This window comes from Sturnira hondurensis, unplaced genomic scaffold (genome assembly GCF_014824575.4).
Source record: "Sturnira hondurensis isolate 20B ecotype Veracruz unplaced genomic scaffold, ASM1482457v3 Scaffold0001911, whole genome shotgun sequence".
NCBI lineage: Eukaryota > Metazoa > Chordata > Mammalia > Chiroptera > Phyllostomidae > Sturnira > Sturnira hondurensis.
The window spans coordinates 489,197-515,797 of NW_028074542.1; the positions used below are offsets into that span (position 1 = coordinate 489,197).

The 26,601-nt window shown below is 51.3% G+C and overlaps 1 protein-coding gene across 6 annotated transcripts in view; it reads left to right on the forward strand.

The window, feature by feature from the left end:
* Positions 1 to 26,601, forward strand: part of MSI2 (musashi RNA binding protein 2) — a 371,758-nt gene that overhangs the window by 220,786 nt on the left and 124,371 nt on the right. For all 6 annotated transcript variants that reach the window (XM_037037490.1, XM_037037486.1, XM_037037482.1 and 3 more), the window contains exon 7: positions 17,755 to 17,803. In XM_037037490.1, coding sequence (XP_036893385.1) covers positions 17,755 to 17,803 — 49 coding nt within the window. The remainder of the gene's footprint in view (positions 1 to 17,754; positions 17,804 to 26,601) is intronic.

A 26,601-nucleotide genomic window follows, 5' to 3' on the forward strand; every position in this document is an offset into this window, starting at 1 on the left:
GCAGGTACGTGCATCCGGAAACACCTTTTTAAAAATAGGTTTACAGCACATTGCAGTTTTCTCTGGCTTTAGCCCTCGGCACATAAACTGGGATTGAGAGCAGACACTTTTAAATCCCCCAGGGTCAGCTCTCATCCTGCTTCTCTCCTTCCCATCCCGCTGTCCAGGAGGTGGGATGGACGTGTGCCTGCCACTGCACCCAGCCAACGGACACTTCTGTCCATAGAACACCCATGTGTGCATGTGGGTATGTGTGTGCGTGCGTGCGTGTGTGACCAGACACTCTGGGGTGTCACGCAGCTGTGTCCCTTTGGAGGATGTCACTACCACAGACAGGCTTTGCGTCGATTCCTATACTAGCACCAGAAGTGGGTTGGCCAGCACAGCACACTGAGTCCTCAGGGTGGGGTGGTCCCAGGAACAGCCCAGAAAGTGGAGAAGATGGGCTCTCAGGGAGCTTACCCTCAGTAGGAACACACTCTGGTCAACACAGACATGAGGATAATGATGCATGGAACAACTCAGGCAGGTTGACAAAGTCAGGACAGGAAGGGGATATAGTAAAGGTAGAGCAGCGATCTACTCACTGAAATGTATTGAACAGACCCCCTACCCCCACTTCCAACAGCACACCCAGAGACGAAGGTCAGGCTCGCTGAGCTGGAATCGGCGTCTCTCCTTGCTGCCTTGAGAGGGGGCCTTTGTGAGGTGGGGACTCCTTAGCATCGAAGGCCCTGGGGCTGCAGTCCTGTTGGCTCAGAACGACATCATTTACCCCTCAAGGGGTGCTTCGTGGGTCTGGTGTGGCCGTGTGGGGGCAGGTTCCTCTCCGCCTTGTTCTCTTGTTCATGGACTTAGGGTTTCCTGGGGTTGGTGCAGTCAGCCCCAGCTCCACCTCTGACCCTCTGATCACTGTGGGCCTCTGAGGACTGAGCCCCGCCCCGCCCCCCAGCCTCACCTGGCACTGTTGGCCCTCCCCCAATCCACTTGGAGAGGTTGTTTGCAGCAAAGGCTGAGTGTGGCTCTCTGACTCCATTCTCCGCCCTCCAGTTCCTTTAGAAAAATGTCTGTTGCAGTTTTCATTCAGTATTATTCTGTATTAGTTTCAGATGTACAGCATAGTGGTTAGACAATCATATACTTTACCCAGTGGTCCCCCCTCCCTCAATATTTCAAGTACCCACTTGGCCCCATACATAGTTATTACATTATTATTGGCGCTAGTCCCTATGCTGTAATTTACATCTGTGACTGTTCTGTACCTACCAGTTTGTGCTTCTCAATCCCTTCTCCTTTGCACATGTCTCCCCAACCCCCCTCCCCTCTGGCAGCTGTCGGCCTGTTGTTCTCTGTATCTATAAGTCTGTTTTTATTTTGTTTGTTTTGCTCTTTAGATTCCACATAAAAGTCAAATCATATGGTATTTCTTTCTCTGTCTGACCTATTTCACTTAGCATAAGACCCTCCCTGTTCATCCCTGCCATCTTGAAAGGTAAGATTTCCTTCTTTTTTACCACTAAGTAGTAGTCCATCATGTAAGTGCACCACAGCTTTTTTACTGATGGGCTCCTGGGCTGCTTCCGCACCTTGGCCCTTCATTTCCTTTCAGAAAAGCCAGGATTGCACCTTCAGGATGGAGGCCGGACCCTCCAAAGCTCCCGCGGGCCAGGCCCTCCCTGACGGCAGCCTGGGCTTTCCAGTGATTCCCATGTCCTGCTCAGATATCACCCCAGACCTGCCGCTCCAGCCCAGACCCATGGTGCCTCTGTGCCCAGAATGCCCTCCTACCATTCCCACGACAGACTGACTCCTCTGGCCAGGTTAGTGTGGTTTCCAGAGCCCTAGAGGGCATGGAGGAACAATTAAAGGGTGTGCCCTGCAGGGAGCAACATCTCTCTTGGAGCACTTGCCCCGTATATCACCAGGTGATGATGATGTCTGTCCCCCTGGGCTTCGTGAGCAGGAATCAAGTCTTCCTAATTTTCAAATTTCTGTCCCTAATATGGTAGACACTTAGCAAATATGGGTTGTCTGAATGACTTTTTTTTATTCGTGTCCGAATACAGTTGTCTCCATTTTCTCACCACCACTTCCCCCACCACCTGAATGACTTTTAAAAGTGAACAAATTACTGAATTTTCAAGGCAGCACCACTGCCTGTGACAAATGTCTCCCCTTCTAAGTTCGGGCATGTCCCTTGGCTAAATGAAAGGAGATCACCCAGCCCCAGTGGTGGGACGGAGGATGAGGCCCCGATCCTCTTGTCACCTCTTGACCCCTGGCTAAAGTGGCCTCTTTGGGCACCAACTGGGTGTTTCTGTGCAGGATGGCACCAAAGGATCGTCACTAGCATTGGGCTTCAGGTTCAGGTCCAGGCGGTAAGTGACTCGTTGAGTTCATCTCCTCACCGCATAGCTTAGAAGGGGAACAGTGCTCGTGTGGAGGTGGTGGCAAGCGAGCAGCAGAAGCCATCGCTGGTTTCCGCAAGCTGGCTGTCTCTCTCAGCTGGTTTTCTGTGCTTGTGACCCCTCAGGCAGGGCGTGGCCACCCCACGCATGCACAGAGGGGGCTAGACAGATGTGTGAAACAGCGGCCAGCCCGAGTGTGTCCTTTTATCCTCAGTACTGCTTGCCCAGGTCAAACCAGGCTCTCCACTAGTTTTAATTTCACTTGGCGTCATTGTGCTAATGGTTGAGATAGGAAGGGCCTTGGGTATAATGAACAGCATTAGGCGCTTCTCCTGACCAGCTCACCGAGGTGATAACAATAATGGATGGCAGCTATTTAGCTCTTCTCATGTGCCAGAATGCCACACACGAATTAATTTCTCTTAAATGCTCATCACAGCACTGTGAGATAGATAACAACTTAGAGGTGAGGTAATGGAGGCACAGAAAGGTTCAGTAACCTGCCTAGCGTCACACAGCTAGTGAGTGGTAGAGCCAGTCTTAGCCCACGGACTCTGTGTCCTGAGCTCCTGGCCTTTTGCACTCGTCGGCACTGCCAAGATGAGGTTCGTTGTCGGAGCTGAGATGCCAGTCCAGGTGCCCCAGGAACCCTGTCTGGGGACACGTGCATTATTGGCAGAAGAATGGCGATAGTGTCCACAAGCAAAGGGGAGTCTGCAAAAGAACGTGTCACACACAGGTCCACTCTCACATTTACCATGTGATTTCAAAACTGGTGGTGGTAGTGGTTAGGGGCCAGCAAGGTCCAGAAGCAGGGGAGTCCTCTTTAGCATCTCAGAGGAGCCTGATCTCCTGGGCTCCCACAACCTCTGGCCAACTCCTGTGGTTTACCTGTGACCGTCAAGGTCAGGTACCTGTTTGCCACATAGTACCTGAGGTCTATCGAGACATCATGGCCTTGGAAATCGTGTCATTCTCTCAGAAACCCCAGCCCTGGAGCTAAAGATGGAAAAAAACCACAGATTTGAGCAGTTGAGGAGCAGTTTAATTAAAAACAAAAAGAAATATAAATGAAATTAGCCCAGAATCTTCCTGGACTCCATCATTGGCCGGGGAGGCCCCGAGAGAGGAGCACAGTGAGGTGCCCTCTGTTTTAAGTTCTGTTGCAATGGAACCTTAGGCTGATACAGGGTGGGGACTTCTCCTCGTCTAGTGTGTGGTGAGCATTCATCTTTGTTAATTTGTGCGGGGAAGGGCAGTAAATCTACAGGAACACGCTGCTGGCTTCTGCGCTGTTTCACAGGAGTATTTAAAGTAACAGCACCTGACAGTTTACCCGCAGCTAAGAGGTTTTCTGCTTCAGAAAGCAAAATATTGCATGAGTTGTGCAACTTGTATAAATGATTTGAAAAATTAGGGTGCAGCAAATAGTGCACTTTTCAGCAAAGAACTGAAGACTTCATCAAATCATAAAGTTGGCGAGTGGAGGGAAGGCAGGGGCGGGGCCATGGGGTACGGCACAGGTGTGCTGTGCGGCCTGCCATCCTCGTTTAATTTCCTTTCTCCCTGGTCCCAATTTGAATTGCCAAAATACGTTAGATTGCAGGGCATTATTTCATTTGCCTGCTTTGTAATTCCTCTTTACTTCAAACAGATGAAGAACATGGCACGCAAGCAAATTGACAGCTCTTGAAATGAGAAAGATCTTTATCCTTCAGAGTGTTGATGTAGAAATAAATGAAAGAAAAACATGCTTGTTGGGTCTTGAAGCAGCTTGAAATGGTACCTTTTATTTTTAAGGCCCCATCAGATGAGGGTGCTTTCCATCTCCCTTCCTTTTCCCCTGTAGGGAGCTGTGTGGCTTGGGGCTTGAGCGGGAGGGTTGGTTCTCCCATCCACACTCCTTCGCAAAGACCCCAGTCGGGGTTTGGACACGAAGAACAGGCCAGAGGTTTCCCACCCCGGGGTCGATGGGAGGGATGTGGGGTCTTCAAGTTGACTTCTTTACTTCAAAAAACATGTCTCTTGGCCATCATGGTTATCCCACCCCCATCAGCCTGAGACCCAGCTAAAATGTCCAGGGGTGCTCGATTTAGACAGAGTAGCCCAACTCGCTGTGCCCGGCTCACGCCATGCTGCCAGGAGCCCCGTTTACAGTCACGACTGGTCTTCGCAAGCGCATTTCCATGCCTCAGAAGCAGTAGTGAGTGCAATGTCTCGAACTACAGAAGATCGGTGCTTCGAAAATTAAATGAAAGAGGGGGGCTTTGATGACTGAGAAAAGTTGGAAATCACTGGATTCAGGGCTTTTTTCTATCTGATTTTTTTTCTTTATCCTGCAAAATCTTTCTGAAAATCAACAAGCATGTATTGTATTAGTTACTCTAGTAGGCGCTGCAGGTGTGCAGAGCTGCCTGTCAGGTTTCCTGAGGACCAGGGAAGGTGAGGAGATGCGGGGTGGGGACTGCCGACGCCAGTGTGATAACACAGTGTTTCAGAGTACGGGGTGCCCGGGCCAGATGGGAAACTCAGGTAAGGGATGCAAGGCACTTACTTATGTGTTCTTTATCCAAATCAAGAGAAATTAGGGCAGAATTATTTGCATTATGAATGGATTGCTACTGGGTTTCTTGAAATAATGAGCCCCCTTGTGGTTTTTAAAAAATATTATTATAAATTTTTATTTTTCTGTAGTGAAGGACTCACAAAAAGTTGTAAAAATAGTACAAAGAGCTCTCATGCGCCCTCCACCCAGCTCCCCACGATGGTGGCAGCTCCCATCATCTTAGCACATTGTGAGAACCGGGAAATTGATGCCAGTGCGACGTCACTGTCATCGGGCACGCGTGTGGGTGCATGCACACTGGCACATGCACAGCTCTTTGAAACCATCGCTCGTGTAGATTCGCGTGACCCGCACCCAGTTGGGACACAGAGCCGCTCTGTTCCCCAGGAAGAGCTCCCTGTGCAGTGGTCGCCTCCTTCCCGTGCCCTGAGCCCGGCGCTCCCTGACCTGTTCTCCGTCACTGTGATTTTGCCGTTTCGAGAATGTTACTGAAATGGGATCATGCCGTATAGAACAGGCCTTTGAGGCTGGCGTTTTCAGTCAGCCTGATTCCCAGCAGATGCACACAGGTTGTGTGCCTGGACCCGTGTGTTCTTCCCCTCCCGCTCCAGGGTGTCCTTGCTTTCTCCGCACTCTGTGAAACACGATGGGCTCGCATACGACTCGTTACAGAGCAGTGCATAAAGCAAGGGGCCCTTACGAGGATAAACCTCACTCGTCCACACCGATTTCCACTAAATTGAAATTTGTGGTAATCGATACAAAGTCAGTTTACTCCGTCTAACAGATATTGTCTGTGTGTGCTGTGTACTGGCAATAGTAAGCGCTTTCCTGTATGTAATTTCTCCTTCTCAAGGCTAAGGTGAAGGTTAATGGCAATCCTCACCCCTTTTACACACAAGGAGACTAGACTAAGCTGCCCTGGAAAGCCCTGCGAGAGATTGAGTATAGGTGGAAATAGTGGGGCGGGATTTGAACCCAGGACTTTGGAGCCGTACCAGGCTCCTTTTACTCCCACTCTGGCTTTGGAGACATGGAATCTCCGGAGAGCCAGCGTGCTCCTCTGCAGAAAAAGTGGGATGGACTTAGCACCTTTTGGCTCTTTCCAGCTCAAATATTTGATGATTTCTCTGAACGAGAAGTAACTTGGCCAAGAACGGAACCCGTTAGCCTGTTGCCACACTTGAACTTCCTTCTCAGCAGCACGTTGTTAGCCTTTATTGGAAGATGCTTTGGGAGTTTAAAAGTAACAAAGTAGGATGCCTTTTTAAGTAGTTTGCACTTCAGACCTTCCTCGACTTTGCTGGTATTTGACAGGGTCTTTGGGTCAGGACAGGAACTGAGCACCCCATCGAGTCTGACGCAGGGCCTTGCGGGGGAGGTGTCTTTAGAGACCAGGGCGCTGAGGAGGTTGGCTCTCAGGCTGCCCTGCCTGGAAGGGGAAGGGGCTTCTTCAGATGCCCTTAGAGCCCCAGCCAGAAGCTCTGGGGTAGGTGGTGCTTGGAGCTCTGATTCAGGTTCCCAGTGCCATGCAATTCACAGGTTTCTGCCATGTGCCAAAATGGGGCTTCAGATCAGAGGAAGCAGCTATTTCGGGCATCTAAGTGCTACTTCTGCTGAAGTCAGGCCTGAGCAGCTGGATCGGGGGGTGGGGCAGAGACATTGAGTTTTTGAAGCTCCAAAAAGAGTTCAGAGGAGCCGCTGGAGAAGGGACTGCTGCACTGGGTGGGAAGTGGAGAGCTAATCTCCGAGTCACTTCTAACTCCAGAGCCTGTGATTCTGAGACTAAGAGAACCTCCTCTCCTCCAGTTTCCAACATTCATTCCAACACCTGGCTGGATTCCTCAGAATCAAAGGCTGCAGGAGAGGGAAGGGCTTGGGGTCCTGGGGGTCCCGTGACCCCTGGCACATCACCACCCCCCTCCTCAGGTGCCATCAAGGAGAGAAATGGGCCCCTGGAATCTGCTAAAGCAATCTACTTCCCGTCCCAGCGGCAGGGGGCGGGGGGGTGGGGTGGGGGGTGGGGCTAGGGACGCACTGTGGCATGAGGGTATCAGAAAGCCCAAGGGTCCGTTGAAACCTGAATTATTTTATCGGTCCTTTGCAAACAACTCTTTGTATTGGACAGAGAGAAAGCTTTATTAATATTGGCTTAATGAATGAATGTGTCACCTTCACGAAACTCGCTCTGTCACTAATTCTCCATTCTCACCAATCATTCTGTTAAAGGGGACTGGATAGAGGGTTTTTCAGAGCATCGTGCACACACAAGCTTTCTCCCTTGAGGCTCTAGGCTTTCCAGGGTGCAGACAGACCCTCTATCCCGTCAGCACACCGTGCCATTGATCTGCCCCATTTTCCAGGCAGAAAGAAGGGGCAGATGGCCCCAGGGATTGAAATCGGGGTTGGAATCCAGGCTTTCCAGGCCTACAAAACCCGTCTGCCCCCTTCCCTCCCCAGGCGAACGGCTGCAGCTACGCTTGTCACCATTCGAGATTGGATTGGCCACAGGAGATGTGGATGATTTTTCCATTTGGTCCTGATGTTTATTTCATGCCCATCAATATCAGCCCGTATTAGGACAGATGAGGTGGTTATTTACAGGCTGTGCATTTTCACACTTGGTAATTATAAACCCTTCCCCTGTTCGGTCAGAGTCGTGGAGATCTATTTTGGCAATTAGCAGTTTAGTATTTGTTTAATGGGAATGCAGGAGAGTGTTACGGCACATCAGCGCTCCACTAATGATTTGCCTGTCTCCTCTGGAGCTGACAGGTTTGGGCCTTTTTCACGGTAGGTGAGGCCTGATGGGGAGAGGCCGGAGGGGGGAAGAAAGGCTCATTAGGCGTCCGGCACCCCCCCTCCCCCCCCAGCGCACACACGCACTCACAGCCGATGCTCCAAACCGGCCTCGGGTTTCCAGAGCGCAGCAGCCGCCACTCGAAGGCGCTTCACACAAGAGGCCGTTAGGCCAGATGCCATTTCCATGTGACAGCTGTCAGGCTTGCCGAAACCAACTGCTTCTCCTCCAACAGCCCGTGCCCGGCCTCTCCTGGTGACCTTCTCCCACCACCTTCCCTCTGCCCCCCTCCTCCTGTTTGAGCCCAGCTCAGATACACCCAGAGCAAGCCTCTGCCTCCCCGTCCAGGGAGATGCTGGGGCCCAGGCTTTGCCAGCTCAGCCGGACGGGAGGCCCCGCCCCTGCCATACATTGTACAGGTGAACTCTCCCCTCCCTCGCTCAGTCGTGAGATGGGGCGTCCCCGGCCTTCCCCCTCAAGGACACGTGGGTTCTGTTAGTGGCCCTCCCTTGGTGTGGCTCATTTGCAGTGGGAGACGAACACACTGGGTGTGGCTGCCCACTTAACTGCATGGAGCCTGTCTGTGCGCCCACATAGGTGGGTCTGCGTACGGAGCTGCCTCCAAGAGGTGACTGTCAGGTGGGGCAGTGACTTGAGGCGGTACCTGCGTTTTGTGCCTTAAGCACTCCCTAGCCGCCCCTTAAACCTTCCTTAAGTAAACCTCTAGGGAGGGGGACACACGCGCATTCTTAGCCAGCGGGCAGCCTGCTCTCTGGGCTTTTAGAGTTCACCTTTCGAAAAGGAAAAGGCCCCTGCATTTCCCTTTTCGCTTCGCCTCGATAATCGCTCCCACTCCTGAGCCTGCCAGAGGCCCTGTATTGCCCTCTACTTGGGTACCCCATTGCCTCTCTTAACTTTTTGGTAGGGTCTTAAAGCAATGCTTGTTGATTCACTTAGGAGACAATGGCACTACGCTAAGCCCTAGGGATTCAGAAGGAAAAAAAACACACACAATGAAGGGAGACCAGTGGAAAGATGGAGGGGCTTACCTGGTTTTAAATCTTGACTCCACCGTTTACTGCACGTGCGGTCCTGGACAGGCCTCCTGACCGCAGTGAGCTGCCCCAGTTTCCTCGCCTGTCCCCGGTGGGGCAGAAGGAGGTGTGCAGTTGTTCTATGGAAAATAATACAGCAGTAAATTGTAATACAGGAACAAACACTGCCTTTCTCCTACTCACAACCGGAAACCTTTTGCCCCACCCTGTATAATGGCTATGATAAGCTCTACCTCAGAGCTATTGTGATAATTAAATGAGTTTTGCAAATTGCCTATTAGGCTCCAGTGAGTGTTGGCTATTACAACAATCGTTTCAGGGGGGTAGGCGTTTCGTGACTTAGACTTTGATATTTACGTGTGCATTCGGAAACTCTGAGTGGGAGGCTTTGCCGCCAGGTCAGGAACAGGCCTGAGTCTCTAGGACAGAGTTGTCTGGAGACCCCGGACCCTTCGGCTCCCACAGACAGCGTGTGCTTTCTACCTTCGTAACCGCTGTATGATGAACACCGGAGTTTAAATTAAACAGGGAGAAAGAAAGGACCCCACGTGGATTTTGTTAGAAAGTAGAAGCAGGGAGAAATAGGATCAATAAAGAAGAGTCTTGCCAATGGGGATACTCTGGCCTCCTATGAAGAGTTCAGGAAAATGTACCTAATGGGCCAAACTGTATTAAAAAAGAGGTAAAATTTGTTATATGTATTTTACTACAATAAAAAGGGAGCTTAGGAGCAAAAACTAAGCAGACTATTTCTCGTGTTACTCAAAGGGATGGGAGTGAGTTAAAACAGGCAAGCTTTCAGGTGGATGCAAACTAGAAGGTGGTTGGCGTCGTCCCACAAAACAAAAGGTTGCCAGTTCAAATCCTAGTCAGGGCACATACCTGGGCTGCAGGTTTGCGCCCCCGCCCCCCCCCCGACCCCCGACCCTGGTCGGGCCACGTAAAAGAGGCAACTGATGGGTATTTCTCTCTTGAATCAAAGTTTCTCTCCCTTTCTTTCTTTCCTCTGCTCTCTAAAAATAAAATAAAACAAAATCTTTTAAAAAAGGAAAAAAAAGAACCTGAGATGGTGCAGACCAGCAGGGCCTGACCTGGCGAGATTTGGACTCCAGAGACCTGCAGCCGAGCCCTGCCAGCTGCGGTGACCAGCGAGGAAGCCGAGGCTCACAGACCTTGTAATAATCCCTGTCTCCTGGGGTGGTTGTGAGGGCCAAAACGATGATAATGAAAATATTCTCACCAATCTATGTGAAAATATTGGTGGTGGTGGTGAGAGGAAGACACGGGTTTTATTAGGTTTTCTTAAAGTCCTGTGTCCAGTTTCTGAGCTTCTTCCAGGACAGAACTTTACCCTCTTGCCCCAAGACCAAGACAAGGTGAGGCGAGTCCCCCAAAAGCAGCACGTGGCAAAGGGCCCGGGGGTCCTGGCTTCCGACGGGGTAAAGAGCCAACGTGGAGGCAGCCAAAGGCCCGTCGGTCACTCAGGGCCCATCTCCACACATACCCGCTGTGATTAAGGCTCAACTCAGCTGCGTTCAGCCATTGAGAACGGGGGTTCTCCACCTTGGCTGTGCCCTGGAATCACCGGGCAGCTTTACACGCTCCTGCGGGGCTCTCCTCTGCAGAGTGCTGCTGATTTAACAGGTCGGGGTGGAGCCTCGGCAGCTGGGATTCCCGAAGTTCTTCAGGCGACTCTGGTGAGCAGTCAGGGTTGACAACCACTGGTCTAGATTTCCGAGTGAGCTAATGGGGTTTTCTAGTCTGCTCCATTTCTCCTCCATTCTTCCTGTCGGGCAGTGATCACAGACAGACCGGTCCCACTCTTTGCAGGGCTGGGGCTCACCGTGTAGTCTTCATTTCTATAAACTAGACACCACCACGAGGCTTCAGGGCAGGTGCAGGTTTTGATTCTGTCCAGACTGGTTGGGGAGAAGTGGATGGCACTGTCCTGGTTCTGAGACAACCCGGGGTTAAGGCAGCTTCCACATCCAGCACAGACTCCGGCTCCCCAATCCTGGTCAGTCCCGCCTCATACCCACAATTCTCTGCTCTGGTAAGTGTAGTGCCTTGAGTTTATAGAGCATAGCAAAGCCTGTGAAGCCCTACGCGCTATAGTATCATGGCATTGCATTTACAAGCGTTTATTTAAACTAACACTTAAAGCGTTTGAGTGGGAGCAGGAAGCAAAATTCAAGGGCATTTGTTCTGGGGGAGTTTGAAGAGCTGCGTTTCTTTTTTTCTTTCCTCTCCCTCCTTGTGCCTGGCCAGATAATTTAAGGATCATTTGAAGTGCCATTTCCTGCTGGGTTCTTGATACATATGGTGTGTGGGTGTGTGTATTTGTATCCCAAGAGGAGTAGGAAATTTCTCCGGGTGTGTTGGCCACAGCAAAGCTCTGGATCAACTTCACAGAATTTGCAGGGGACCAGCAGTGTGTCTGACGCTCCCAGATGTTGTCCCGGCGGGCCCCGTGGTCCACATTAGCATCCTAGGCGGAGAGTCTTTACGGATGGCTCATAGGTGACCATCTCACAGAGGTCCCTCCTTTCACAGCTGAGAAACTAAAAGACGGAGAGGGGAGGTGACTTGTCCTCAGTGAGATCCTGGACCCTGCCCATGACTTTGTGCAGCACAGCCCAGCACGCTCAGCTGCCTCCCGGCACCTGCTGGGTTATTAACCAGCAACTCTTTTCTGGTTAGCTGTCTCCTGGGAACAAGTTTTCTTTGTTCCCAGGTCAGCATCACTCAGTACGCAGTTGCGGAGCCAAAACCACAGGCAGGAGAAGCAGCGGTCTGGGAGCCGATTGGAGGGTCCCAGTCTTTGGCCAACCACCTTGCCAAACAGAATTTGTCTCTCCTTTCAGAGGCTTCTTTGCTTCGTGACTTGAAAGGTTTCCTCTTCAGTTAGCTGAAGATGCCACAGGCATTGGCTGGCTAAAGGCTCCTCTCTGGGTACGGTCCCCGCCATCTGACTACTTCTGGAGTCACCCGACAAGAACGTCTGGCCCGCAGTAAATCTTTTGACTCATTATAAAGAGGGGTTCTCTCATTCATTAAATAAATTAGGATTAGAGAGCGTCGCCCACTGACTCGAGTGCTAATTATGGCTGATTTTCATGGTGCTCATTTAGTGAGGGACATGTTGCCAATTTCTCTTGGCGTTTCCGGGATCTCTGTCACCAGCCTTGCTGCTGGGGTCAGTTTGGAAGCGGTCTTTCACACCCTTATGCCTATATTTTCCTCGGAATGTGGAACCTGGTAAGTTAATACTCAGTTCACATTCTGCATTTTACCTCCTTTCAACCCCTTTCTCGGCTTTGTTCATTGTCTAGTATTATTGAAACTGTCTGTGTATCTTCTGGTACATGAAAAGCTGTATTTGTTGTTGTTTGGAACAGGGACCATGTACGAGTTGCCGATTGCCATAACGACGCTGTGTAATAGTCCCAAAACCTCAGTGGCAGATAGTAGCTGTTTCTCTCTCATGTCTAGAGTCCACTGGGAGTGCTTCTTCCCATTTTGGCCCGGCTCACTTGCACGTTGTAGGGTGGACTAGCTGTCAGCCGATCTAGGCTGGCCTCAGCTGGTGCAACTGAGGGGACTGGGCCCTGCTCCGTGTGCCTCTCACCCTCCAGCGGGCTACCCCAGGCATGCCCTTCCCACGGGGATGGCCGAGGTGCAAGAGAGAGAGAGCAGGCGGAAACAGGTAGTCCTCTGAAAGCTGGAGATACCATTCTACCCACCCCATTTTATTGACCGTAACGAGTTAAGTTTTCAGAGACATGGGATAGCGAGATAGACCCTGCCTTTAGGGGAGAGGAACTGCAAAATTACAGGGTAAAGGGTGTGAGGCCATTAAAGCAATTAGTCTGCAGGGTCCTCTATGTTTTGCCTCTTGTTGGTACTTAGCCCGATGCTCTGCAAACAGTGAATGCCGAATGGATACATGTTACATAAAAGTAAGTCAAGTTAACGTTAGCAAGGTTTTGTAACCAAGATGGGTTTGGCCGAGTGTTGCAGACATTAGCAGGTTTATCTGTTGGAAGGGTCCTGGCAGAGTCTGAATTTTTCCTGGGTTGGATGCGGGGACAGCTTGATGGTCACGAAGAAATCTCTCTTGTCTTCTTTTCCATCGTAGTTTACTGTCACCATTTTCAGGATCTTAGAGTATAAAGATCCAAGAGACAGGAAACAAAAAGGGGGAGAACAGTTAGCAAACCGAAATGCACCAGTAGCTCCTGCAAGAGAAATTTCTTCCCTGGACTGAGTGCTGAGCGTAAGTGGAGAGGAGGAAGCAGCCTGCCCGGTGCCTTTGACCTTTGCTCTTGTTCCTTTCTCATCCCCTTAGAGCAGCACCTGAAATGTGGGTCCATGGGCCAGGAGCTTGTTAGAGATTCAAATGCTACTGAATCAGGCACCCTGGGAAATTCTGATGCAGGTGAAGTTTGAGAAGCCCCGTCCCAACCACCATGGTCACGGAGCTAACATTGTGGCTCCTGCTGCTGACCCTCTAGGGTGGCGTGTGCATGGTACACGCCCCTCAGGATGTCACAGCGTAACAAAAGGCAACCATACATTGGTGTTTCTGACCCTTGTGATAAGGCAGAAATGCATGGTCAGAACAGCTGGTGTCAGAACCAGGGTTGGGTGTCCCCAGCCATCTCACATCAGTTACTTTACCCTGCTTTGTCATGCACGCCACCCAGAATGCCCGGGCTGCGTTTTCTACCTGCCGTGTGTCATTAGAAGACCCCGTGTCCAGCCCCACTAGTCTCTCTGTCCTTCTAGCACCCAAAGTGAGGCCTGGCCTGTGTGCTGACGTTGGTGACACTGCACAACTGACTGGTCCACCTGGGTTTTGTATGTGTGTACACATGCACGTGTGGGCATGTATGTATGTGAGAGAGAGGGGGAAAGACAGACAGGCAGACAAAGACATCAGACAGACACACAGAGGTATCAGCTTGCTGGCTCCCAGAGTGGATGCCAGTTACCTTGACTGTGCACCTCGTTTCCTCATGACAGACACATACACAAGCCACTTCTGTCTGATTCAGAGAACCGTGAGAAACAGCCCGTATGGGAGGCATGTTTTTCATTCCATTCAGTCTTTGTATATTCAGATCCTTCCAGTTTCAGCTCTTGCTGTTCTGCCAGATTTCCATCGCACTGATGGCCTCTCTGAATTAATGTGTTCTTCAGTCCCCGAAAAGTTTTCTCTCCCCGAGCATGGGAGTGTCTCCAAATTGATTTTTTTCCCTTTCTCTTCCCTCTCTAGCTACTTCCTAGATGTCTCATTTTGTAAAGCATTAGTAGGACTTTTCTCTCATCCCGACACCTCATCTGTCTGGGGGTCTTTGTGAGTCCTATCTTACAACTGGACTGCCGAGGGAAGAGCTCCACTCTTCCCAACAATGGGTGCCCTACAAAATACACACAGCTCCTCCCCCATGCTCACCAGGGTGGAGCCAGTGTTGGGAGGGCAGAGGCAGAGAGCGCCCAGACTTAGGAAGAAAAAGGGGGGGCAATTGTGCACTGTTGTAAAGGGGGTTTGAAAATACATTTTTTTTTAGATTTTATTTATTTATTTATTTATCTTTAGAGGAGAAGGAGAGAGGGAGAGAAACACCAATGTATGGTTGCCTTTTGTGCATCCCCTGCTGGGAGTTGGCCTGCGTTGGCCTGCGTTGGCCTGCAGAGAACTGGCCTGCAACCCAGGCATGTGCCCTGACTGGGAATCGAACTGCAATCCTCTGGTTCTCAGGCCTGTGCTTAATTAATCCACTGAGCTATACCAGCCAGGGCTGAAAATACATTATTTTAAAATTTCAAAATATTTATTTCCTAAGGGGAATCTGAGTTTCAGTACAAAATACGGCCCGCACAGAAGGGAGGCAGTTTTTCTCCCTGTTAGACGTGTTTAGCTCAAAATAAGGACTTGGCAAACATCTTAGAAAATATGGAGATGGGTGCGAAACAGATGTCACATTTACCTGCGTGATACCCAGCAGGCTTCACGCCCCCTCCCCAACCCGCACCCCGGGCGTTGGAGTTCTAATCGAGGCCCAGGGTCTGAATCGGCAACGCCATATGCTCAAGTGTGACTGCTCTGTGTACAAACAAACCAGTTGGTCTTCTGGTGGTTTTGCTTGAGTGGTGCTGGGGAGGCAGACGGTATGTTGCGTATGGCCTCAGCAGGTGCTGGGGGTGGGGGCTCATCAGGCCTCTGGCCCAGGCACCTCACCTCTAAGCTAGCATCACCTACTCCGCCAGCCTGATGCCCGGGAGAGAAAGGGCAGCTTCCTGCTGGAGGAGCAGCCACCATGCAAGGCCGTTTTCCTCCCAGTAACTGACTTCAGAAATGGGGACCAGAAGGGGAAGGCCCCAGGAGCCTTTTGCTCAGGCTCAGTTGCTTAGCAACAAAATGGGGCCCTGGCTCCAGAAGAGATTTTTAAGTGAAGTCAGTCCCTCCAAGGTTTGTGTGTGGCTTGCCTACCCCCCTCTTCCATTCTTACCTTTACTTCGCTCCCCCCCCATTATATTTGATAGCATCTGGAAAAATGGATTTGATTTGTCTGGAGGCACCATTTAAAACCTGGTTTTATTGCTTCTCCCAGTGTCTTCCCCTCCATTGGAGGCCATAGTCTGGGAGGAGTGAGGAATGAATAACCTATGATTTCTTTTCTCAGACAGCTTAGCCCGGGCCCCTGAGCTCATTTGTGAGCCTTTGAACTCCAGTGAGCAGTGCTTGGTCCTTTCTAAGCAACACACACACTGAGGTCACTCCCTGCCCAGAGCCCCCCTGGCTAACCATTTTGTCCACCCACAACCACGTGGGCGCCGTTGTCTTTTTACTGCCAGCCCTGGGCACAAAGTAAAGAGAATAGGCTGCTCACCTGGCCAAACCAGGTACAGTCCCCAGGTGAGTGGCTGATTGGCTAGGACAACACCTGCACTAAGGATGTGTATTTTGTGGAACGGATAAAGGATTGGGTCATCAATTTTAAAAAGTGGAATCCAAAGCTACTTGACCTCTACATGGGAATGGAGGTTGAATCTTGAAATCTCATTGCTAGAAAAGTCCAGAAGGGTTGCAGGATGCATGGGAGCCCGGAGGAAGGGACTCGGAAGGGAGACGGAGGATGCCTGGGGTGTTTTCTTCTCTGTGATGATGTTTTTGGAAAAGGTGCTGGCACCAATGTATTAGTAGGCTGCCATGACAAAGTACCACCGACTGGGTGGCTTAGACAACAGAAATGAACTTTTCTCACAGTTCTGGGGCTGGAAGTCTGAGATCTAGGCAGGGTTGGTTTCTTCTGAGGCCTCACTTCTTGATTTGCAGATGGTCCCCCCCTCTTGCTGTGTCTTCACTCTGTACCTGTGTCCAGATTTCCCCTTCTTTCTTTTTTTTAACAGATTTTATTTATTTAATTTTGGAGAGAGGGGAAGGGAAGGAGAGAGAGAAATATCAATCTGTGGTTGCCCTCTACTGGGGACCTGGCCCGCAACCCAGACATGTGCCCCAACTGGGAATCAAACCAGTGACCCCCTGCCTCGCAGTCTGGTGCTCAGTCAGCTGAGCCTCACCAGCCAGGGTGTTCTTCTTAAAAGGACACCTGTTGTACTGGATCTGAGCTCACCCTAATTTACCTCATTTTAAACTAATTACCTCTTTAAAGACCCTGTCTTCAAATATCGTCACATTCTGAGGTGGGGGGTGGGGGGTGGGGGGTTAGGACTTTGACATATGAATGGGGGGGGCACAATTCAGCCCATAACAATCAAGAGGTTGAAGTTCCATTGTTTATAACTGGAATCAATTTAAATATTCATCAGAAGGATAATCAAGTAAGCTACAGTTTCTCGGCCCATAAAATAGCACATAGCAGTAGAGATAACATTCACAATACTTCGCCCCATTAGATGACTACCATTAAAAAAGAAGTGCTGGCCAGGACGTGGAGAATTGGAACCCTTGCGCACTGTCTGTGGAAACGTACAGGGAGCGGCTGCTGTGGAAACAGAATGGCGGGGCCTCACAAAAACTTTAAAAAAAATAGAATCACCATCTCACCTAGGAACTTCATCTCCGGGGATATACACAAAAGAGTTGAAAGCAGAGACTGGAAGAGCTATTTGTACACCCGTGCTCACAGCAGCCTTATTCACCGTGGCCAAAACCCAGTGTTCATCAGTGGGCAGATAATAAGCAAAATGTGGTGTATACCTACAGTGGGATGTGGGTGAACCGTGAGGACGTCATGCAGAGTGAAGTAGGCCTGGCACAGAAAGACAAATGCCATGTGCTTCCACTTCATGAGGTACAATTCTTGGAGCAGCCACGGCTACGCCACGGAAAGCAGGAAGGCAGCTGCAGCGGCCGAGGGGACGAAGGGGAGGGGGCTTGTTCTTTAACAGGTGTGGAGCTTCCGTCTGGCGAGATGAAGGGCTCTGAAGGAAGACGGGACAGACGCTGGGGGTGGCTGTGCAACAGTGTGGATGCATTTAACTGAACTGTGCCCTTAAAAATGGTTGAGATGGCAATTTTTATGTGTATTTTACCATAATACAGAAAAATGGGAAAAAACACAATGTAGTGATCTGAGACTTGTTTGCAGTATTGTAGTGTTATATGCAAAAAAGAACAAGGGAAAATTCCGTATGCAATGGGATTGAAACTATATTATAACGGATCATTTTTTTAAGCAAAAACTAGAGGGAAATAAATACACCAGATATTAACTGTGGTTGTGCTTGATGAAAAAAAAAAAACAAAAGACAAGTGATTTTCCCCCAAGTTTTTGTATTTCCAAACAGTGTTTAGTGAGCAACTGTGGCTTTCATAGTGGACCCCTCCCCTATAGACTTTTTTGTGTGCTTTGTTAAAATTCCTAAAACAGCCTCTCTTTTGTGTTTGTTTTGCAGGTGGAGGATGCAATGCTGATGTTTGATAAGACCACCAACAGGCACAGAGGTGAGACCCCCAGTTTACAAAGGTCGCCCCTCTGCGTCTTCTCACTCCAGTCCCACAGGCGAAGGGTGCAGTGAATATCCCAAAGTCAAGCAGGGGCGGCTGAGCCTCTGTTGAAACTCTGTTTTAATGGCGAGCCACAATAGCATGAAGAATCCAGTTACGGAACAGTTCAAAAAACCATTTCCTCTTGGCTTGGGAACTGTCACAGAACTATACAGCCACACCCAAAATAGTTCAGACATACCTTTCTGATCCCGGCTTGCTTAGTCCTTGCTAGACCTCGGCATTAAGTGATCCAAGTGGAAATTATTCACAGCAGTTACTCAATTGAGTTTCCAATTTGCATTGGAGGACGTGGTTTAGGAGCACACTGTCAATCTAAGGAGCCAAAAGGGAAAGAAAAGGCTTGTAGGTTTACACAACATATGAAGCCATCACAGACGAGGAAATGCCCTTTTGTGCCTCTGGAATGTTTCCAGTGCATCTGCTCTTGCATTTGCTCTGTGGTCTACTGTCCCATCCATATTTTAGAAAATGAGTCTCAGCTTGGGGTCTGTGAACCCTTGAAATGACACCCATCCAATGTTTTATGTTCACGCTTTTCTTGGGAGAGCATCCCTAGCTGTGAACAGATTCTCAAAGGGGTCTCTAACCTCCCTTTTCCTGGCCTCCCCACCTCTCCCCCAAAGAACATGTTAAAATGACTGCTTTAAACAGAAAATTGTCCTAGAAAATCTGCCCCAGAGGAAGTAGGGTCAAAGGTGCCTATTCCCCGGAAGCTCCTGGTTTCCGGGGTTCTTATTAATGGACATTAATGAGCGGGGGCATTAATGAGCAGGGCTTCCAAAGCCAGCGCGTGACAGGAAGCAGTGTTCCGGAGACATGCCTTAGTGAGCAGTGCTTCCTTGCCACTTGGATTGCATTTAGATGTTTCTTGCGTTGTTTACATTCTTTCTGTCACCTGTGATTAGAAGCAGTTACCCAGCGCTGACTGTCTGTCTCCTGTTCAGAGCCGGCAAGCTGACTGAAAGGGGTGGGAATCACGCTGCGGGGGTGGGAGGAGGTGGGAGTGTCCTGAGTGTAGCTGGTAGTCTGCTCCTCATACATCGTTTACAGTGTCCTCAAAAGGGACAGTGGAAGATTGGGCAGAAGACTGGGTGTCAATGGTGTACTTGTTGAGAATGGCTGGGAGGGGCTGGAGGGTGAGGAGGAAGGGGAGGTGAGGAGGGAAGAAAAGAGCTTACGGGCATAGAGCCACTGCGTGGCACAGGAGTAAGAGCCCAGAGAGGGACAGTGGTGAGCGACTCACTTTTCCTGAATCATCGCCCACATGGCACCTGTCGTTCATGGCTTCCGTGTCACTGTCTCATCACATCATCACAGCAGCCTCAGGAGGGTGGTCGTAACTTTGGGAAAGTTACTTAACTTCTTCAGGCCTCAGTTTATTCATCTGTAAAATGGGGGCGATGTTATCATTGGGTTGGCCAAAAAGTCTGTTTAGTTTTTCCCATACAATAAAGGACACATTTTTCATTTTCACCAAGAACTTAATTGATTTGGATATTTTGAGTATGGCAACCAAATCTTTTTCTGCGTTTCAGCTTTATTTTTAAAATAATAAAGCATAATAATACACTTTCTTGAAATAATAAAGCCCAATATGCCAAAAATGTTGCATATTTTCTTCCATCTTCAATGCTAAAGTAGCTGCACAAAAATTCACCAATTTTGGTAAGTTTTTCTTTTTTTTAACACATGCTGATATGACAGCTGTCACAATACAATCTAACAAAATTGTTTTGAATGAAGTTGAAGACAACTAAGCACTACTACAGCCATCTTATGGGAAAAAACCAGATGACCTTTTTGGCCAACCCAGTACTTCCTATAGGGTTGTTTATCATCAGCTGTATGTAAATGTTAGTTTTTCTCATTACATCATCATCTCCATTTTGTCAATGAGATCACCCAAGCTCAGAGGGGTAACTGCCACCCCCAAGTTCAGAGCCGGCACTCAAACCTAGGACCACCGATTTCAAACTCTGCTCCTTCCCCGATGTCTGCATGAGGGGGTGGGTTTGTTAAGAATGTTGCTGTGGGTTGGTTTTCAGGGCGGGCAAGGCCCCCCTGAGCAGGGCACTAGTTGTGAGAATGTGTAATCCTGGAAGCTTTATGAGCGCCTCTGGGCAGCATTGTTACCATTGTCTTGTGAATATCAGTGAATGCAAAGGTGTTTTTAATCTCCTGCTCTATGTCAGGCCCTGGGCTGGAGGAGGTGATAACTAACCTCATTTAACCCTTGCAGCTCTGCAGGGAAAGAGGTTGGTCACCTAAGGGACCCGAGAGGGTCACTGACTCTCAGTGTCTAGTAACCAACAGAGGTGGATTCACACTCAGGACATCAGGCTCCCTGGTGCCAGGAAAAGTTCTCCCTTATTTCTAACCCAGTTGCCTCCTGCTGTGGGTGGAGCCTATTCCCTTTTTCCAGAGGCGCTGGGTGCAGAGATGGGGAGACAGTCCCTCTGTGACTGGGTGGGGGGAGCGTTTCCTATTGTGAGGTCTGTGCCAACCGCCCAGCACTCAGAGCGGCTGCAGGGTCATCCTCGCTCACCCTCCCCCAGCCAGGACGTCTGGTGGGCATGTGCAGGCGGGTACGTGGGCAGAGGCCGAAGTTCATGCATGGTCCTGCCTCAGCCAAGCAGGGCCTGCCCTGGCCTCCTTCTGCCCTGCGGAGTTTCAAATTCCTGTGGTAGATGCAAGACCCCTTACATGATTTATGGAGCCAGAACGAGATGACAGGTAGGGTGTTTTATTCAGCAGTTGCTAAGAATTTCAAGATGACAGCAGAGCATTCAACCCAAAGCAGAGCCCTTCTGACTGCACAGGCTGCCCACCCACGAAGTGGCCCAAGTGGGTGCTGCCGACCGGGGCCCAGCCTGGTGTTGCTGCGGCAGGAGAAGAGGGGCGGGAGGGGAGGTGTGTCTAGATGTTTGAACAGGGAGAACCTCACGTGCTGCCTCCCTTCCCTCCTGTGCAGAAACCCGCTCCCCAGAGCCTCTGTGCCAGTGGGAGCTTTGGCCCGTGCACCTTTCCCAGCCCCTCTCCCCAGCTGAGGAGGAATTTCTCTTTGAACTGGGTGCTAGCACTGGGGTGATACTTCAGTGACTCGGAGCAGTTAGGGGAGGGAAGAATTTTTATTACAAAAGAACATATCACAACAGAAGCACAAATCACATATGTGGAGCAAGTGGGCCCCACATCCCTGGCCTGACAGAATGTGCATTTGGAATCAGGTGATAAGCCCAAGAAAATAAAATCCTCTCACAGCCACCTTGCCCCATCCTTCCCTCACCTCCTCAGCTTCCTGTTTTCCATGATCTTATCAAGAGGAAAACGCTGCAGCAGCAGAAGCTGAGGACACCTCTCGGGCTGGCGCTGCCTCGGGCTGGCTTCTGCAGGAGCCCTGACCACTAACCTCTCCTTGTCGCCACAGCCCTTGCTCAGTGCTCATCAAACTTCTCACCCGGGCCCACTGCCCAGCCCGGGGCCTTGCCTGGTCCTTAACCCCAGGCATTTGAAAACCACCTGTGTGCCCCCGGAGCCATGACAGCTGCCGTGCGGAGAGAACTACCCGGGACTGGGCCTGGCCTTGTGAGGGTCCAATCGGCCAGGCTCAGGGTTCCCACGCAGGCCACACTTGCCATCATGAGACAGATGTCAGGGCAGAATTTCCTCGCACTCCTTACCCCACAGTGGCCGCTTCCTGCCTCTGTTCCCTGTTGTCCTTCAGGGACAAGGGTGGCACTCAGTTACATCTGCACAGCAGTTTGCTCCTGTTCCCAGAAGCCCTGGCTTGTGTCTCTTCCCACACTACATCTGTACTTGGCCTTGCCGGCACCAAGGGGAGGGATTCAGGGGACAGGAGACGGTGAGCCCTCCAGGGTGTGTGGCCTCTGACCTGCAAGCAGGAAGTCGATCAGCAGTTGACTCACCCAGAACTGTAGGCTCTTCCCATCTTCCTCCTCAGAGGGACACCCTTGGAGCTCCCGCTGCCCCTCGATGTCTAGTGGGGGTACTTCCCCTGACCTCTCTGAACACCTCAGGCCCCTGTCCTGGAAAGCACGGGGACCGGGGTCGGTGAGCCCCAGGGTCTGAGAGAGTGTCCGAGATTAATGCCTTTTTCTGTGTTTGTTTTCTTAACTAGGGGGAGGAGGTGAACAGGTGGGCTGGGTCCCCTCAATGAGGAATAGCATGTGGGAGTGTCCCTGAGGAGGAGTGATCAGGCAGAGGGCAAAGGCCACCTGTGTTGCCCTGCAAAATTCTGGAGTCGGGGCCGCCCCCAGTTTGGGGGAGAGGACCGGCCTTTATTCCTGTCTGGTGAGCAGTCACTGGACACAGACCACCCGGGGTTGCCGCTGTGACCCTGGGCTTATGCCGAGGAAATCCTGGCGGGGCCAGACTGCTGGGGCCATCCTCGGCAGCAGTCCCAGCGGATCCTGAAGGGGGCACCTGGGTGTCCCATCGCAGCACACACCAGGGCGGTGGTTGTTCCACGGTAACTGCAGCATCAGTGCTGCCTGAGCTCTTCCATAGCAAGTGGTTAGCACAGTGCCGGCACCCAGTGCCGGATCTTTATGACAGGAGGTCATAGGGGACCCAGCTGCTCCGAGCCCCACTCTGCGCAGACGTAAGCCCAGCCTGATTGGCCCAGCGCCCCTGCTCCTAGCGAACACCATGCTGGGCAGCTCTTTGAGGCAGTGGAGTTGCTGATTTTAGGGCTTAAGCACCTCCCCCTTATTAGTCCCTTTGCACACCTACCCTTCTTGGCAGGCTACAGTGTGCCTCCATTTCCAGATGGAGAAACCGGGGCACATGGAGTTTTGGAGTCCTGCATAGCAGGTTCTCATAGCCAGGCAGGAGCTGAGTTACTGGAGGAAGTCGGGGCCTTCCTTGGTCCCGCCTATCGCTTCATTTTCTGGCCTTGCCACGAGATTATTTGTTCCCAAGGGGACGGAGAGCAGTGGCTTTCTAGTTTTCTCAGTCATTTCGTTTGCTCTCTAAGTCATTAGAGGTGGCCCAAAAAATAAAACTTGGGCTGATCACCAAAGGACTTAACCATCGGGGAGAAGTTTGTGCTGTGACCTTGCAAAACTCAGATAAGATCCTGAATTCAGCATTAGGTGCTGATCCCAGAGCAGGGCTGGGCAGGGGGGAGCTGGGAGGGAAGAAGCCACGAGGTGCTATCCTTTCTAATTTGCTCTTGGCTGTTCAGTTGGCAGAGGCTGAGCGCCGGAGGGAGGGAGCCACGTGGTCCTGCTTTCTCTCCCCTCTCTCCCCACATCAGCCCTGTTTGAGAAAATGGAATGCGGGGAAGCTGGTTGCTGAAATACACCCCACACTCACCTCCTTGTGGAGGAAGGGAGCCTCAGCTGTCCCTCCCCTTGACCTCAGGGCTCAAGGTCCATGGATCCTGCACTGCTGGGTCCCTCCACGTCTGGCCCATCAGGGGAGACCTGGGTGGCTGGGGCCCAATGGAAAATGAGCGTGGTGTCTTTGAAGCTTATCGGGGCCTGGTGAGGGTCAGCTGGAGAGGGAGTGGTGTCTGGCAGAGTACAGAGGAGACTCAGAGTCTCTCACTCCCTGCGGCTTCCATTACGCAGCAGGCCTGTTTGCTCCAGAGGCAAAGGAACAGGATACAGTGAGAGAAGAATAAAGATCAGTGTGATGGATGACTCTTCTCCCAACTGTTTGCAGTCGCTTATTAAGTGCCATGCTAATGGCTTTGGAGAGGAACGGCAGCACAGTCCCCGGCCCCCCAGCAGGGCCCCTCGCTGTACTGACCTCAGCCCCAGAGTGGTTCTGCGAAGTGCAGGCAGTCCTTCCCGGGGTGGCTGGCAATGCCCTGGGCGGACCCACGTGGCCAGAGGGAAGAGCCACCTGCAGCCTCCACCGCACGGGGGCCGGTGGGCCTGAGCTTGGCTTCTCCCGTGAACTTCCTACAACCTCTCTGCCCCGAAAACCAGCTGGCCAGAGTTTCAGGCCTCCATAATTTGTGGAACCAGTTTATTTATTAGAACGGTGCCAGTAAGATGGAGCCGAAACTGTGATAGAAGATAATGCTTCTCTAAATTAGAGGGAAAGAGAGCCCTTAGTGTCCTGACGACCTGCCAGCCACTCACTGTTGGAATGGACCTCTGAAGCCCATGCTTCTCTTACATGTGCCGCAGTGATGAAGTTACACAGCAGTCATTTATGTGTGCGTGTACCTAAGTGATGAAGTCATATGCAGTTGTTTCTGTGTGCATGTACCGAAATGATGAAGTCACATGCAGTCGTTTATGTGTGCATGTACCTAAGTGAAGTCACATGGCAGCTGTTTATGTGTATCCGTGCCTATTCCCCATGGTGGGAGAGGCGGCACGTGAAGACGACTTCGCAAAGGCGTTAAAAATAAAACAGCATGGCTTCATGTGCAGGTGTGGGGTGTCAAAGACAGTGTCTTTGCGCTTTTCCTGACGTGACCCCAGCACTCTGGCTGTTTACCTAGGGAGAGGGTTGGGACTCCACAACCTGTACGTGTGACTTTGCGTGGAGGAAGAAGTGGGTTTGACAAAGGGGGTGGGTCCCCTCTGAGTGGGTCCTGGGTTGTCGGGTGGGTGGGTAAGCAGGATAAGGGTCTGCACAGTCCTAGCTGGTGATGACCCTGGTGCGGATGTGACGTGAGGGCATCCTGCCGAATTCTGGAGCCTGCAGCCGGGGTCTGGAGCCAGGCCTGCCTGCCTTGGACTGCCGGTGCCCTTTGTATTGTCCCCTCCTCTCAGGTCGGCCTGCTCGCCCCTGTGTGGGTTGCAGGTGGTGGTAGGCACCCATCGCCCTCCACCCCAAGTCTGGGATGCAGGTCAAGGAAGGGGTTTGTTGGAAACCTGTAAACCAGTAGCTGATCACTATTGGTCCTGATCCCAGTTTGGCCCTTGAATTGGAAGCCCATTGACAAGAGGCTGCTGGTCTGGTCTGTCACAGACTACTAACACGGACTAAGCATCTTGGCCGTACAGAGCTTTCCATTCAGTTCACCGTGTTGTGTGGCCATCAAAAGGCCATTGGGCTCTTTAATGCAGTGAGGTCTAGATCGAGTCAGGTGGTAACCCTACTCGCAGAGTGGGCCATTGTCAGTGTGGGGTAGCTGTTTAAGAAAGAGGCTGGTGAACTGGGTCTCCAGGGCAGGCTCAGAGCAGGGTAGGAACCAATACCACTGAGTCCTCCAGTCCACCCAGCCAAAAGAGACAGGGGGGAGAGGGCTGGCAGTGACGTGGGCGCAAATCGCTGCCTTGGGGCCCTTGGAGAGGTTCTGTTGGAGAGCAGTTATGTGCAGGCTTGAAGCTGGGCACACTTGAGTCAGAATGAGGAAGAACTGACAGTCCTGCAGTGCCATAGACATCAGCCTCTCACCCCTCCACTAGGTTCCCAGAGCCCAAGGTTCTGTGCTTCTGTCTGGGCTCATGCTAAAGGCAGGGCCATATAAGTGGGGTGGGTGTGCTTGTGAGCACATTATGAGGGGTGTACACATGCAGGACTTGCCCAGAGGCCATGCAACCTTGCCCCCGCCCCCGGCCCCCAGCACATGCCCCTTAAGGCCTGGCCTGTCATCTGACCCCTCTCAGGACCTCCTCCAGAGCCTACACGGCACTGGTAGCCATGGAGGGTGTGGGAGGAGAGGAGGTAAAGAGCCACAGCCCCCACCCTGAGCTGCCTTTCGGAGACTAGCCCCCAGAGCTATCTGCACATTTTATTTAGTCGTTAAACAAACCCCATTAGCCTTCCCAAGAAATCGGTGCAAACATGACCTCGCAAATAACCAATTAAAGGGGCAGGGTTGGAGGGGAATGTGAATTTGAAAATATGTAGAGGAGGCCATTCGAGATTCCTGTGGACGACCCAGCCCTGGCAACACTGGTCAGAGACCTTAATTTTATTTCTGACAGGAAAGCTAGGACACACTTTCATTTTTTTTCCCCCTGAGCTAACTAAACTCCGGAAGCACCCATTCCGGGTCTGTCTCTTGAGATATTAATCAACACAGTAGCTTGGTTTCTGTTCTCCTGCTTTGCTCTGTAGATGGGAATACAAAACCCTTAACTCGCTAGCAGCAAGGCTGGGGACGGATGCCCATGCCAGAGGGGCAGATGAAGCCGGGGGGGCTTGGCACCCCGGAGGCTGTGCGTTTTCTTTAGCACGAGTATAAATCTTAAACTTCTTTCCTGTGGAATAGAAGTCCTGGCATCAAAAGGGTGCCAAGCTGATGGGTCCTCCCGCCTCCCTCCTGGCTGTGGCCCACCAGAGGAGAAAGGGAGCGAGCCCAGGGTCAGCAACTTCAGCGACCCAGAAACAATTTTTTGTAGAGAGGGACAGTGAGGCTTTTGTTCGGCCCCGTTCCCATAGAGGCCCAGGCTCTGACTTGAGGACAGGTTTTAAGGTCTCTGCGGGAAGACTGGGGAGACCTGAAGAGAAAGGAGCCTTTAGCTTGGTGACTTGATTAAAAGCACCCCCTTTCTTGGCATCTCGGCGCTGCGTGGGGCCATAAGTGGGGTGGTCCGGGGACCCAAAAGCCAGGGGCGGCTGCCCCCTGCCGGGACAGGAGGCTCCCCAAGAAGCCCAGGTTCCTGTGTGCCTCTGGACTTGAGCTTCCACTTTGAGCCTTGTGGATTGGAGGCCAGGCACCAGCCCACCTGAAGCTGTATCAGCTCGAGGTTCTGGAGAGAGTATAAGTTTTAGTGAGGGCCATACTTGGTTTCAAATCC